A 15,639-nucleotide genomic window follows, 5' to 3' on the forward strand; every position below is an offset into this window, starting at 1 on the left:
TATAATAATGACAAAATATACTAAAAATGGATTTTTTTCCAACTAATAAAAGTGAGGTGTTAATTTCTCATGAATTTATTTTTTCTCTAAAATGAAATCACTATTTTTTCTAAATTTATTTTAAAAAAATATATTTATTATAGTTATATTACAATTTACATTTAACGAATAATGCATGATTATACTAATTTAGAGAAATATTTTTATTATAATTATATAAAATCAATATTTAATACATTATCAACTAATAAAATTGAGGTGTCAATTTCTCATGAATTCATTTTCCCTCCAAAATGAAAGTACTATTCTCTCTTCTAAATTTATTTAAAAAAATATCTTTATTATAGTTATATTACAATATTACAATTAGCATTTAATGAATAATGCATAATTATAATAATTTAGAAAAATAAAATAAAATCCAGTAATTTATCTTCCGACTGCACACGTGTATATAATAACTTTTAAGAAGGAGTCATGTATAGTAAATACGGTCGATGATTGTAAAACTGTATACTAACATTGATATAATATTATTTTAGGTATATGTTTTGCAAGTATCAAAAAAAAGTGTTGAGTTGTTTTTTAGTAGATTTAAATTATTCATTGTTTATTAGAGAATTTTGTGCATTAGAATTCTCTAATAATTTATTATTTATTTTGAGCTAATTTTGATATGTTCTTATTTGACAGTAAAATAACATATAAAAATTTGTTGGTGGGTCTAAGTATTATTAAGTTATTTATGGTCACATGGAGTATATATGGTTGATTTATTGAAGAAAGTAGATTACTAAAACCAATTAATAACTATTTAGAGTTAATATATTTAACACTAGCTTAAGAAAAAACAAATAATACATAACATGTTATATTTTTATTAATCAAATAATTATAATTTAAATTAATCTTATCACGTGCATGGCACGGGTTAATACACTTGGAAATTACTGCACGATGAATGTGGTATATAGAGAAATTTTTGAGAGGCCTATAATAAAAAGGTAATAACAAAATGTCTTACTAAATCTATTTATTTATTAAAATTTATTACTATCACTTAAAAAAAATTTAGAAATTCTAGGAACTAATAGATGAATTCTTATTGTACATTAATAGTTTGAAAATATTAAAATTATCATAAAAATTCGTATAATTTTATTCTCTTGACAAACAATTTTATAATTACGTTAATCATATAATTTTATATACAAACATTGATATAGTGTTGTTTCATGTATATATTTTGCAGGTATCAAAGGATAGCATTGAATTGTTATTCAGTAGGTTTAAATTATTTATTGTTTATTACAAAACTTTCTGTATTAGGATTCTCTATTAATTTGTTCTTCATTTTGAGCTGATTTTGATATTTTCTTACTTCACAGTATACCAACATATAAAACTTTGTTGGTAGATTTAAGTATTACTAAATTATTTATGGTCATGTTGAGTATATATGCCTGATTTATTGAAAAAGTAGATTAAATAACTATTTTATAGTTAATACAATTAACACTATATTAAGAAAAAAAAAACAACACATACAAGTTATTTATTTATTAATTAAATTATTATAATTAAAATGAAATTTAACATAACAATTTAAAATTATAATTTTAATCTTATCACGTGCATGGCACGGGTGATTAAACTTGTTATTTTTTAAATTACAGTTAATCACATTACTTTTATTTTAAATAAATTAATTTTTTTATAATTTTATTCTTAAAGTAATGTAATATTTTTTATAAATAAATAAATTTTACACTTTCATTCTAAATAATGTAATTTTACTTTCATTACTTAAATTTTTTTAATAATTTTATACTTCCATTCTAAATAAATTAATTTTTTTATAATTTTACATTTAAAGTAATGTAAATTTTTTTTATAAATAAATAACTTTTACACTTTCATTCTAAATAATGTAATTTTACTTTCATTACTTAATCACATTACTTATATTTTTTTATATAATTTTATACTTTCATTCTAAATAAATTAATTTTTTTTATAATTTTACGGTTAAGTAATGTAATTTTTTATAAATAAATAAATTTTATACTTTCATTCTAAATAATGTAATTTTACTTTTATTACTTAATCACATAACTTATAATTTTTTTTTTATAATTTTACACTTTCATTCAAAATAAATTAACTTTTTTTTATATTTTTACACTTTCATTCTAAATAATGTAATTTAACTTTCATTACTTAATCACATTATTTATATTTTTTATAATTTTATACTTTCATTATAAATAAATTATTTTTTTATAATTTTACGCTTAAAGTAATATAATTTTTTTATAAATAAATAAATTTTATACTTTCATTCTAAATAACTAATGTAATTTTACTTTCATTACGTAATTACATTACTTATATTTTTTTATATAATTTTATACTTTCATTCTAAATAAATTATTTTTTTTATAATTTTACGCTTAAGTAATGTAATTTTTTATAAATAAATAAATTTTATACTTTCATTCTAAATAATGTAATTTTACTTTCATTACTTAATCACATTACTTATATTTTTTTTTATAATTTTACACTTTCATTCTAATCACATTACATTATTTATTTAGAATGAAAGTGTAAAATTTATTTATTTATAAAAAAAATTATATTACTTTAAGTGTAAAATTAAAAAAATAAATTTATTTAGAATGAAAGTAATGTGATTAAGTGTAAATGTGATTAAAAATAATTGAATATTACGTATAGTAAAAAATTGATATATTAAAGAATTAAATTAAAATTTATTTCTATGTATCATTTTTGTCCCCAACGTTTTCGTCCTATTTAAATCCCTAACGTTTCAAAATCGTTTCAATTTTGTCCCGCCGTCAATTTTATTAACGGATCCCTAACGGCAGGACAACATTGAATCAATTTTGAAACGTTTGGGATGTAAATAGGACGATTGAAACGTTAGGGACAACTTTGGAACTTACCCCAAACGTTGGGGACAAAAACAATACTTTACTCTTTTTTAAAATATCGATGTTTTTCATGTAATAAATAAAAAAAGTACTTTTATATTATTATACCCAAACATAATTGATAGATAAAAAGATCTTTTTGCATGAAATATCCAAACATAAAATTACTTTTACTTCTCTATAGGATCTTTAAAAAAAAAGATAACTCAAAAAAAGATTTTTTTTAGAAGCTCACCCAAACAAATCCTAAAAGAAGACTTCACAAACCAACTTGGGTTGGTTGAATAGTCAGCTTACTCGTCCGCTTAAGTAAGTATCGGGGGTTCAAATCTCATCTTGTGCATGCAGCAACCCATTGACCAGCGACAGAAGAGCTCATGCTCACTGGTGCTCGTCCATTGTCCCTTCATTCAACTAGTGAAGCTCTTTGCCTCTGTCAACATCATCAGACTCAAACATTGGCCATGGTAAACGGTAAGGGTTTAGGTTTATTATTTTTTATTTTTTTGCACTGTATTGGTGTTAGTTGGGTGATTCCGATGTTTGTATATTGCTAAGAATAGTGGATTTAATAGGGAATTCGAATGTTTTTACCTTTGTTACAATTCAATATTTTTTATTTAGATACCAATGCCACATTATATTTGGAGAAGGTCTTTGATTTTGCAAGCTTATGCAAACTAATCTGTTTGATTAAATTATGGTTGTTTGTGTGAACTGAACTCTCTTACAAGCAATTTGCACCAACACTAGTTAGCCCCTAATGTAGTATTTCTGTTTTGGTAAATACTTAGAACTTGTGTAAGGGGGTCTTTTCTAAGTTCTATCTGTTGGAGCCATTGTTGGCCCAATCATGCGACACTTAATAGACACAAATAGTTTAAAAAGGTGATGCAAAGAAATACAATCAAAAGATTCATTAGGAACCTGACCCAAAAGACCTTGAGACATAAGAGGACGCAATTTTCCTAATGAGCTGTGGACAAGACGTTGATGCCACAAGTGAAGGGTAGATGGAGAATAAGCAGCACAGAGATTTGGTACAGGAGGAATATGAAGATTTTCGACTTTAAACAACCTTCCAACCTTACGTCTAGTCCCGACGACTTGTCCCGTCTGACGATCCTGTACATGACAACCAGAGGTAGAGAAAGTGACATCAAAATCCAGATCTACAAGTTGACCAACAGAAATAAGATTAAAGTTTAAGTTGGGAATAAAATAAGTATCAGGAAGATTAAGAGTCGACTGGAAAATAGAACCCTTGTTTGTTACATGGAAAAGGGAACCAATAGCAGTATTAACAGAAGGTGCATTTGTTGTGGTAGACAGAGACGAGAAGAGATTACACAATAGAGACATGTGATTAAAGCATCCCGAGTAGAAATACCATTTAGAATCACCTGGAGGAGTCGAAAGAGCAGTAGGGATATTACTAGAAAGGGAGAGAAGACGCTGAAGAAGAGATGCAATATCAGATAAAGAGACAGGTGACGGGTTGAGAAGAGTAGAGGTGGTAGATTCAAGAGTAGCATCAACAGCAGAAGCAGACTTATGACGTGGTGGGCGAGTAGGACAGGTAGTAATCAAATGTCCAGAGAGCTTGCAATAATGACAGAACAGTTGTGAACAATGGTAGCTAATATGACCTTTCTGGTGGCATGTGCGACATTCAATAGAGGGACAGATGGAGAAGAGGTGCCCAAAACGGTTACAATTTCGACAGAATATATCCTTTCTGTGTGTGGTAGCAAAAACAGCTGACTTTTTCATAATAGCAGATACAAAGATCATAGAGAGGAGAGAAAAACTGCAACTTGGAAGCTGAAAATGAGAAAACGGAGGGCAAAATCAGAAAGAGCTCACCAAAAAACCTTAGGGAGGGTCACACTGTATGCCACATCGGATGACACGTCAGCAGCCACGTCAGCAAGAAGACACGTCAGGGCTGACAGGGCGGGATGCCACGTGGGCAAAATGGATTGGGTCGGGCGCACAGGTCGAGAGCGCGGGTCAGTAAAGTTGTCGTGTGACACGTGGCAGAAGCAGAGCCGTTGATCTGGGGCGCTGATCCAACGGCGCAGGAGGCGTCTGGAAGGAGAATGGCTAAACACGGGCAGGCAACTTTGAGCAGCGTATGGCGGTGCGTTCGGCGGCTTCCGGCGATGATTCCAGTGGCTTTGGAAAGCTTGCAACGAAGAGAAGGCGAGGGTGGCGGTGGTGACGAACCAAAGCGTCGGGAGAGACTCGAAAAATGAGGGCAAAGTATTGTCGGAGGAAACAAAATAAACGAGCTAGAAACCAATTATTTTTGAAAAAAAAATTAACCTAAGATCTTGATACCATGTTAGAAATAAGAGACCAAGTTAAAGAAAGTGTTTTGTGTATTATTCAGTCTGATTAAAAATACAGTGTACAAGGGGTATATATATAGGTTCCAGAAGAATCAAAGTAATAAAAGCATAGAATCTTACAATTAATATACAGATATGCTATATAAATATAAATGATACTAACTGATCTATAATGATTCTAATGATTCTCTAATGATTCTCTAACACTCACTTTAGTATTGGCTGAGGTTTGGACTTCTTTGATGTGGTTAATATTGTAATTGGTCACTAGTAGAGTTGTAGGAGAGAAAAAGGAAAGAAATTTTGGTGGGAAGAAATGTCCTTCAATTGAAGTATAAAGCTTGAGTTTGGGAGGATAAATAAGTTGTGCATTTAGGCAAATCCTGTAGCTGGAGGAACGTTAACCATTATTTTTTAATTCTATCTTAAACTTTTTCATGCAACTTGTTAAATGGAACTTGAAAGATAGTATTTGTAAGCAGTCAATTCTACATGAGGAGTGTGGTAGCATAAACTAAGATATAAGTTAGATCAATGTTTAACAAGTAAAGGAGACATTTGTTAGCTGTATGGTGTATATTTAATGTGAATATCATCATTTAGGATTATGTCGATCATCTCAATCTAACCACTTTTCATGTTTGAACTTGCATAGAAAACAAACAAAGTGAAGAACAAAAACGGGAGTGGAACCATTTTGTTATGATTAGGTGTAGAAGCTATTACATCACACCCATTTTTCATCAGCAAGTGAAGAATGTATCTTAAGATCTTTTCATGATGCATAGCAGTTATATTTTTCTGTATTGTAGAATTTTGTTGAGCACATTATGCTCCTTGTTCACTTATCTTTTTCATTGTTATTCTCTCATGTACCAGGCTTGGAAGCCTTGAACTTTCTTGATAATTTTTTAACCATTGATATAGAATTGGATTCTGATGGCAGAATATTTTTTGAACTAACAACTTGCAAGTAGACTTTTGAGCCACGAATAAAATTTGAGAGGATACTATGAACAACAGCAAAGAGGAGTGGGGAGGAAGAAGGATATATGATGAAGACGAAGATTTGGGGGTTAGGGTTTCATAAGTAGGAATGGATCAATTTGAGTATTTTAACTAAATTTTAGGTACCAATTTGAGTTGAAATCATTGTATGTCCACATCAACGTGCATCAAACTGCCAACTTAGCACTTAACTGTACACATCAGCGCAACGTCTGATAACTTTTGGACTAACGAGAATTTACGATTCTGAAAGTGAGAGATTTATTTGGTCATTTTAAAAAGTAGAGGACTAATATGAACCGAGTTGAGAATTTCATGGACCATTTTGAGCATTACCTCAAAATGAAAGCATTCAGTTGAAAGGATCAAATATACATTGGGAGAATAAGAGAACAAAGGAATTGAAAGAAAATAAAAAACCTTACATTGGTTTACGATAGTTGTAAGAATCGAATCGAACCGACTACAATCCAAGGTACCATGCCACTAGGCTGGTAATTCCCTTGCTAATTATTATATATATTATATACATACACAATTGAATTATTTTAGTTTTATTTAATTTAATTTTTAATTTTATACTCACCTTTTTTTTTAATTTATAATTCTTTTGGATTTATATAATTATTAAAATAAATATTAACTATTTTTAATATTTACATTTAATATTAAATTGTTAGTAAAAGGTATTTATTTTTAATTTTTTAGAGTATAGTGACAATTAAGTCTTTGAGAATTTCGACTTAAGACTAATTAGTCATTGAAGAAAAAAAAAGTATTAATTACGTCCTTCACGACGGTAAATAGTGGACATGTATATCCTTTCATTTATGGATAGGGCGAAATAAAACAAAATTGCCCATGTATTTCATTATTTACAATTATGTATGTTTCGATGCTGTTACATAAGTATGGAAACGATGTAGTTTTGGATAATAAGACATTCATTATCTTTGGAGTTTTCATATAACATTTATCAACTGCTCTCTATTTATTACAAATCCTATTAAAATATCCAAAAATGTTATCTACATAACAATTTCATAAATAGATATGTCATAGTAGTTAACGGTAATATAAGCATCACCGTTAAATTTTACATGATAAATTGATAAGAGGACATATAATATGTCCACCGTTTTATTATTTTATATTTTTTATTTATGTAGAACCAATTTTATCGGTTCAATCAGTGATTTATCAGTTGAACTAATAAACTAATAAACCAATAACTTGATCGGTTCGATTATAGGTTTAATTTTGACAATTATGGGTTTGTCTGTTGTGGTAAGTGGGGTAAAATCCGGATGAGCTGAGCTAATAACCACTTGACGTCTTGACCCAAGTTGGTTTACTTGATAATCCTGAATTGACTCAATCTTCAATTGGGCCTTTTTTGTTGGTAATTATGTCATTGGGCTTTCTGCATTCCCAATGGTGCATGTTCTAAAAATTATAATTTTGAAAATCGAACCAGATTGATTGGTTCAACTGGATCAATTGAGAACCGGTCATCAGGCGGATTCAATTAGCTTCAAAAATCGTTTGGCAAAAAACTAGTTACAAAATTGGTTGAACTGGCAGTTAACCGATGAACCGTTAAAACTGGCCAATTTTTTAAAGGGTCCCGGTTCAATAAACCCCCACCCCCCCAAATGGCGCCGTTTGCACTTAAAAAAAAAAGAAAAGAAAAGGGGAGCCCTAAATCCCCAACGGCCCCAAGCCCTACAGCCTAGTCCCACACTACTCTCCTCTCCTCTCCTCTCTGAAACTGAGGTGAAATTTTGGAGTTGAAAGAACAACGATCAGACCCCCAATCGCGCAGCCCGCAGCCACCGCAACCCCGCAGCCCCGTCGTTGTCATCGTCGAGCTCTCTCTGTGTTTGTCGTCTGGTCGTCGGAAGCAGGGTTGAAGATTCTGTCGTCGTGGTCGTCGAGCTCTCTCTTCTCCTCGCCGTCGCTGTCGCCGTCGAGCTCTCTCTCTCTGTCTCTTGGTCCTTTCCTCCTATAAGCATTAAGCACTGCTTCTTGAATTTGTTTTTGCTTGTTTTGTACCGTTGATCTGTTGTTAATAATACTGATTGAGTTGATGGGTTAGTTTACTGATTCTGAGTTGCTGAGATTTTGTTAATTTCTGATTATTCTGAGTTGCTATATTCTGCCATAATAATATTGTTGCTGGTTTTTTAATCCGTCTCTCTGTCCCTTCCTCTGGTTAGGGGTGTGCATGAGTCGGGTGAAACCGTGTTTGATGTAACCCAGACCCGACCTGAAATATGTATCGGGCCCATTTTTGAGACCCGAACCCAACCCTAGACCCGATGAAACATATACCCTTTCGGGCCACAACTATACCGGGTGAAAACCGGACCGTTAACATTATATTACTTTGATACCTTCTTGTAAGTTAGCATGTAAAAATATCCAAATTTTCAGGACTCTAACTATTTTTTGACATGGTAAAATTCACTTAGAAAAATATAACAAAAACCAACTATTCTCTAAAATTAAAGCATAACCATAATCAATACTAGTATTTCCTAATAACACCAAATATTTAAATCAATACAAATAACACAATATTATGCATTAGTCTAAAATCTTATGCATTTTAAATACAAAACATTAACTTATAGTCTTATATATAATGACTAATAATACAAAATATTAAGGTTTACAATACTTAAATTCCACATAATAATAGCCATCATCCATCACTAATAATACAAAATATTTATTGTGTATGGTGACCGAACCACCGGACCGATTTTCGGGTGACCCGAGCTATGACCAGGTCTATTTTTGAGACCCTTATCCAACTCTAGACCCGATGAAATCATACCAAATTAGCCCCTAAAATGTTCGGGATCGGGCCAAATCTTCGGGTCGGATCGGGCCATGCTCACCCCTACCTCTAGTAAGCATTAAGCACTGCTTTTTGAATTTGTTTTTGACTTTTTGCTTATTTTATACGGTTGATTTGTTGTTAATAATACTGATTGAGTTGCTGAGTTGCTGAAATTTCGTTAATTTCTGAATATTCTTGATTTGTTATATTCTGCCATAATAATATTATAATATTGCTGCTGGTTTTCTGATTTTTTTAACTTTGTGTGTTAATTTTAATGATATAAAAAAGGGAGACTTTTTATTTTTATTTTTTTAATTTTTAATAAAATAGAAAAATTGGGCAGAGGCAGTAGCAAGTAGCAACAGCAAAACCCCCAAATAAACCCTCCAACACATCGGCGCCGTTTCGAAGACCCACCACATACACTCTCTTCCGCCACCTCGTCCACTACCTCCGTCGTCCTCCGAAGCTGAATCATCATCTTCTCTCTCTCTCTCTCTCTCTGTGGGGCCAACCATGGACGAAGCACAAGACAACCATGCTATTATTACCAAGAAAAAACCTTCCGCTAATCAGGTACTACTTACTCAGGTTCTTCCCCTTCACCTTTACTATCGCTTCATTGAAATTCCTGTGCTTCAAACCTAGCTCTGAATACTGTTACGTTGGTTCCATTAAGTAAATTCGATTTTTTTGGGCAATACTTCATAGGGAAAATATGTTACTGTGTCGTTCTCGTTCCCTGTTATATTCCATTTCTTATATAAAGCTTAGCGTTGACCTGCTTATGTGCTTGCATGACCAAGACAGCAAGGAAGACATTTTTTTTTTAAATCTGAATTCGTAGGTAGAGTATACTCAGAATTGTGAAAAAGGAGAAGGAAAAGTAAAGCATGCTTGCTTAGGGTTTAGCTGAACTTGATTTCAATTTTCGTTACAATTTTGAACTCTGAATTTTGGAATTGAGAATTGTTACATCAAATTGAATATTTTCATTTTCGTGTAACACTGGGTTATACTATTACAGCATTATTTCCCGAATGCATTGGCAATGGAGCAATTTGAAAAAAGCTTTTTGTCTGTGTTATATATCACCGTGGTCTTTGTTTTGGATTTTGATATGTACTTTTATTCTTTACACTATGTGTTGCTTTTCAGGACATCTCCGATGAGTTAGATCTGAAAATAAAGAAGTATCTCAGAGGAGAAGCTGCTTCTTTTGAGGTATATAGAGTTATTATGGTTTTGTGAATCAATACGTTGGCGGTCAATTATCTTATCTTTTAATATTAATTTGTCAACTATAATTTGCAGGATTTGAAAGATAGGAAGCTCAAGCGTCAACTATCTGTTAGAGAAGAATTATATGGCAATGCCGCGAAAGCTGCTGCCAAGGCGGAAAAGGTAACCTGTTTTTCATGTGGCTTTTATGTTCAACAATTGAACTGAATGTATCCTCTTGTTTTTCACATCATTAATACACTTATTATTCTTAAGTTTTTCTGTGGATGTGATCTACGGTCTAATCCATAAAAAATTATTGCTGCATTATGTTTGACTCCATATTCCTATTAGAACTAAGGTTGGCTGGTCATTAGGTGATGCAATGCAACCAATTTGGTCTATAAACTGTTCCGTGTGAAGATTGTTTAACTTCATGTGGGGTTAATTGTGTGTTGAGTATCAAGTTGAATGGTCGGTTGTATTTCTGAATTTGAGGGATAATAGTGATACCCATATGAGACACATGGAACATATATCTTGTATCAAGTATTGATATCTTGAATGAGCTCAATAATAGCAAATATTGGCACATATAACATATATCAAAGAACGTTTCTCTGTTTTTGAAGGAACTTGAAATAATAAATATTGGCAGTTTCTCATTTGTTAATATTTAAATATATATACAAATCTTGAACTCTCTCTCTCTCTCTCTCTCTCTCTCTCTCTATATATATATATATATATATATAGCCATTTCCATGTCCATCCATTATTAAAGTGTCTGCCTATATTCATGCGATATCAGGCATCCATGTCAATTTATGTGCTTCTTTGAGGTAGGATTATAAAATTGCATGTTATGAATTTCTAATGTTCTCTTTATAATTTTGGTTATGCAGTGGCTTATGCCTAACGAGGGAGGTTATCTGGAGGCTGAAGGCATAGAGAAGACATGGAGGATCAAACAGGAGGCTATAGCGAAAGAAGTAGGTCTTGTAAACTTAAGGAACCAATACGATATTGTATTACCAGGTACCTTTAATTGATTGCTTTTTCTTAGCATCTTGGGTTGTGTCAGATTTATGTCTCCATTATAACTTGTATTGTTAGTTATGGCCTTTCATTTTGGTTTTTTGATTCCTATGCTTTAAATAATATGTAAAAGTTTTCCTGCCGAGAGGAGATTGAATTAAAGTATATAAATTTAATCAGTATATTTCATTATATTTATCCAAGTCAGTTGGCTTTTCTTTCCTGTACATCAGTGGTATTGAGGTCGCGCTTAGGACCTTTACTCATAGGAATTTAAAGTTATTTGGCTTATTTGTTCTAGAGGCAAGGTAGAACTTTTACACAAAATTATTAAGTGTATTTGAATTTGAAAGCACATCTGACTTTAATGCAATTGCTTTATGTTTCAAGATGGTGAATGATCTTCTTTGTGGTTTCTTTGCACTTAAATGCTTTGCTTTTCTCATACATGTTGTACTAACTAGTAACTACTATGATTTGAGATGATTTTAATTTCATTATAAGTTATTGAAACAGTTTGCTGAATAATTATTAGAATTTCAGGGAATTTGGTGTTTACTTGAATCTCTAATTCTAGTTTTAGTTCTTTTACAAAATCGATGTTCCTTTAATCCTTTCAATTGGCACTGCCCTTCCTTCTAACAGGTTTTTACAAGTTTGATTTGCCTGTCCTAATTTATTATACTCTATCCCAACGGCAACGGAGTGTGGGACGCTTTTTGAATGTCAACAATTTTGTTATTTTCTTGATCTGTCATTTAACTTCATCGTGCTACAATCCATATTTGTAGATCTTGGTCCATATACCCTGGATTTTACTTCAAGCGGCCGTTATATGGCTGTTGGTGGTCGTAAAGGCCACCTTGGAATTGTGGACATGATAAATCTTAACCTAATCAAAGAGATTCAGGTATGCTCTATTGCGCGTGTGTTTTAAAGTACTTCTGCACTTCCCTTACTTTATTGATGAAAACTCTAATCTGCATGCTAGAAGATGAATGGGCTGCTGTTTGCTTCAAAACGACATGCATACTGAGATTTTAAGTTAATTGTTCCTGTTTTTTTTCTTTTTCTTTTTTTTTTTCATTTTTTTTTCAGGTAGCAGAAACAGTGCGTGATGTGGTATTCTTGCATAATGAGCTCTTTTTCGCTGCTGCCCAGAAGAAGTAAATTCTCTTTACAGAGACACAATTGGATTCGTATTTTATCTATATAATTCCATGTGCTTCTTGCTTAATACACTATTGAAATGAGATTACACACTGAGACTTTTATTCATTTTATTTTGTTGTCATATGATGAGCATAGATATTTTCTACCATTTGGAAAAGCTGATTAAAATTTATTTTGTCAAAATATTTAACACGTTAACTTCTTTGGTGATATACTGCTGTCCTTGTTGAGTAACTGTAGAATTTCACACTTGACAGGTTTGTTTACATGTATAATCGAGACGGAACTGAAATTCGCTGCCTCAGGGTCAGTGCATTTCTATGCCTTTGTTGTTAAATTTTAGCTAATAGTCAACTTCTAGAATATTTTGGCATATGCTGATGGTTAAGTGTCATCCCTTTGAAGCTGAACCATTCATATTTATATGCTGGGGTCTAAATCTCATGTTATCTGATTCGGATTGATATATTTCTTTCTTATTTTGCTCTCTTCTAAAGGTTCATTAAATTCTTTTTAGCATCCTAATATAATATTTAACACAAACATATGCAGATGGTTTCAAATTGTAATTACTCCAGTCACCAAAAAAAAAAAGTCACCAAAAAAAATTGTAATTACTCCATTTGTCTCGTCTCCATTATTTTAATGAACTAGTTCGAAATGAGACATGCTGAGTAATCCTCATTTCCTATTAGTGGAACATATAATATGAGGGAATGTATACCCTTCATATGTGCATTTTAGCATTACCTTTTATTCTTAAAAGCCTCGAAGTAGGTAGAAATTTGTGCTGTAGTTGGCTACCTCCTGCATCTTGCAAAAAGGGAAGTTCTGATTATTGTTTTTAGAAGTTCCTTGAAACTGTAAAATCATGATGCATCCTTATGGAACTTACTTGTTTACCTTTTTCCAGGAACATGGTGCAGCATTAAAGCTTCAGTTTCTGAAAAACCATTTTCTGTTGGCTTCAGTCAACAAATTTGGGCAACTTCATTATCAAGATATTACAATGGGTGAGATTGTGGGTAATTTTCGAACAGGCCTGGGACGCACAAATGTGATGCAAGTGAACCCCTTCAATGCAGTTGTTGGTCTGGGTCACGCAGGTGGTACAGTTACAATGTGGAAGCCAACTAGTTCTGCTCCCCTTGTGAAAATGCTATGTCATCATGGGCCTGTTTCAGCACTAGCATTCCACCCTAATGGCCACTTAATGGCCACAGCGGGTAAAGATAAGAGGATTAAGCTTTGGGACTTGAGGAAATTTGAGCCTCTTCAAACGTTAACGGGCCACGCAAACACACTGGATTTTAGTCAAAAGGGCTTGCTTGCTTGTGGTGTTGGTTCGTTTGTACAGGTTCTGAATGATGTTTCTGGGACGCAGAACTATTCTAAGTACATGACTCATTCGATGGCGAAAGGTTACCAGATAGGAAGATTAGCTTTTCGGCCGTATGAAGATGTTCTAGCCATTGGCCATTCCATGGGTTGGTCTAGTATTCTTATTCCAGGTGCCGGAGAACCCAACTTCGACACATGGGTTGCCAATCCATTTGAAACATCTAAACAGCGGAGAGAGAAGGAAGTGCGGTCTCTTCTTGATAAACTTCCACCTGAGACTATCATGCTGGATCCAAGCAAGATTGGTACGGTGAAATCAACGTATAGAGAGAAACCGACAAAGCAAGAGAGGGAGGCTGAAGTTGAAGCCGCAGTTGAAGCTGCCAAGGGCACAAAACTGAAGAACAAAACAAAAGGAAGAAATAAGCCAGGTAAAAAGATACAGAAGAAGCAGGATGCAATTGCTAGAGTGAAGAGGCCTTACTTAGAGGAGAAGATTAACGAGGAACAAAAGATATCCCATAAGAAGCAGAAAACTGGTGAGAACATTGATTTACCAAAATCTTTACAGAGGTTTGCTCGTAAGAAATCATCATGATATAGAGTTCAGGTTTCTGAGTTATTGTATTTGTTGTCACATTTGATATCAATTGTATCCAAAGGCCTATGATATTGAAATATGCCTTCCAAGTTAAAGGCATAACCAAAATTTTGCCTTCGTTTGCCTTAAGTTATATTTTAGTCTTCGTTTGTACCATGTAAGATTGTGTTTTTTTTTTATTATTAGAAAAAGCGATAATTAACACTTCATTTTGTTTTCCCATTATTTTTTTTTGCGCCAAATAGATGCATTCAGTTTTTGACATTTTTCATTGACAATTCATGGATTAAGTTATCCCTTGATTACCTTCAATCCTTAATTATAGATATTTTCATACCGTTAGTTTTGATGTTTTATACAGTTATCTAGCCATATTCTTTTAGATCTATATATATGATTAATATAAAAAATTGTTATTTTTGTTATCGGTGACAACATAAAATTTTATTTGTGTTGCGAAATGTAATTAGATACATATGTAAAATTGTTTATATGGATGACATATCAAAATTAAATTCTTTATTCAAAAGCACATTCTTTTTTTTTTTTGATAAGTGATGGGGCCCAAGGCCCAAAGGAAAAGAAAATTACTGCACTACAATTCTACTAAATTTCATCCCGCTTGCATCTGCGAGCAAATGATGGAACAGACATGGAGGTGGCTGTTCCCAAAATTTAATTCCTAGTTCATGTTCCTGTCCGAGTTTAGCAAGAGCATCAGCACAGAAATTTGCTTCTCTGTAGATGTGTCTAACTTCAACATCTTCCATCTTCACCAACAACTCTTTGATAGAACGAATGAGGGAGGAGTTACCATGGATCTCCGGTGACATCTTTTGAGTCAGCGTTATAGCACACTTTGAGTCTGATTCCACCACCAGCTTCCTAATCCCCAGCTCAGATGCTAGTTTAACCCCAACATACTTGCCCCAAATCTCAGCCATGGTAATAGTACAAATTCCAATGTTCATCGAGAATCCGACAATAGTGCGACCCATCCAATCCCTAATGAGACCTCCACAAGCGCCTTTACTGCCAGGTTGGTTGACCGATCCATCCACATTCAATTTGGTCCAATTCCAATTTGGCGCCTCC

General features: G+C 32.7%; 1 protein-coding gene across 1 annotated transcript; it reads left to right on the forward strand.

Moving 5' to 3' along the window:
• The first annotated feature begins 9,514 nt into the window (after window positions 1-9,514).
• LOC130947386 (probable U3 small nucleolar RNA-associated protein 7) lies at window positions 9,515-14,753 on the forward strand. The gene is made up of 8 exons (XM_057876078.1): window positions 9,515-9,746; window positions 10,329-10,394; window positions 10,485-10,574; window positions 11,297-11,429; window positions 12,221-12,339; window positions 12,528-12,595; window positions 12,860-12,908; window positions 13,516-14,753. Exons 1-8 carry the CDS (start codon window positions 9,687-9,689, stop codon window positions 14,539-14,541), a joined length of 1,611 nt encoding a protein of 536 aa, XP_057732061.1. The 5' UTR covers window positions 9,515-9,686; the 3' UTR covers window positions 14,542-14,753.
• Window positions 14,754-15,639: the final 886 nt, after the last annotated feature.

Source organism: Arachis stenosperma, chromosome 9 (genome assembly GCF_014773155.1).
Source record: "Arachis stenosperma cultivar V10309 chromosome 9, arast.V10309.gnm1.PFL2, whole genome shotgun sequence".
In the NCBI taxonomy this organism is placed as follows: domain Eukaryota; kingdom Viridiplantae; phylum Streptophyta; class Magnoliopsida; order Fabales; family Fabaceae; genus Arachis; species Arachis stenosperma.

Excerpts from the sequence above, each read along its gene's own strand:
- LOC130947386 (XM_057876078.1), top strand. The coding sequence starts at position 9,687 with ATGGACGAAGCACAAGACAACCATGCTATTATTACCAAGAAAAAACCT. Across the intron at positions 12,340-12,527 it reads ACCTAATCAAAGAGATTCAG|GTAGCAGAAACAGTGCGTGA; the intron begins GTATGCTCTATT and ends TTTTTTTTTCAG. Across the intron at positions 12,596-12,859 it reads TTCGCTGCTGCCCAGAAGAA|GTTTGTTTACATGTATAATC; the intron begins GTAAATTCTCTT and ends CACACTTGACAG.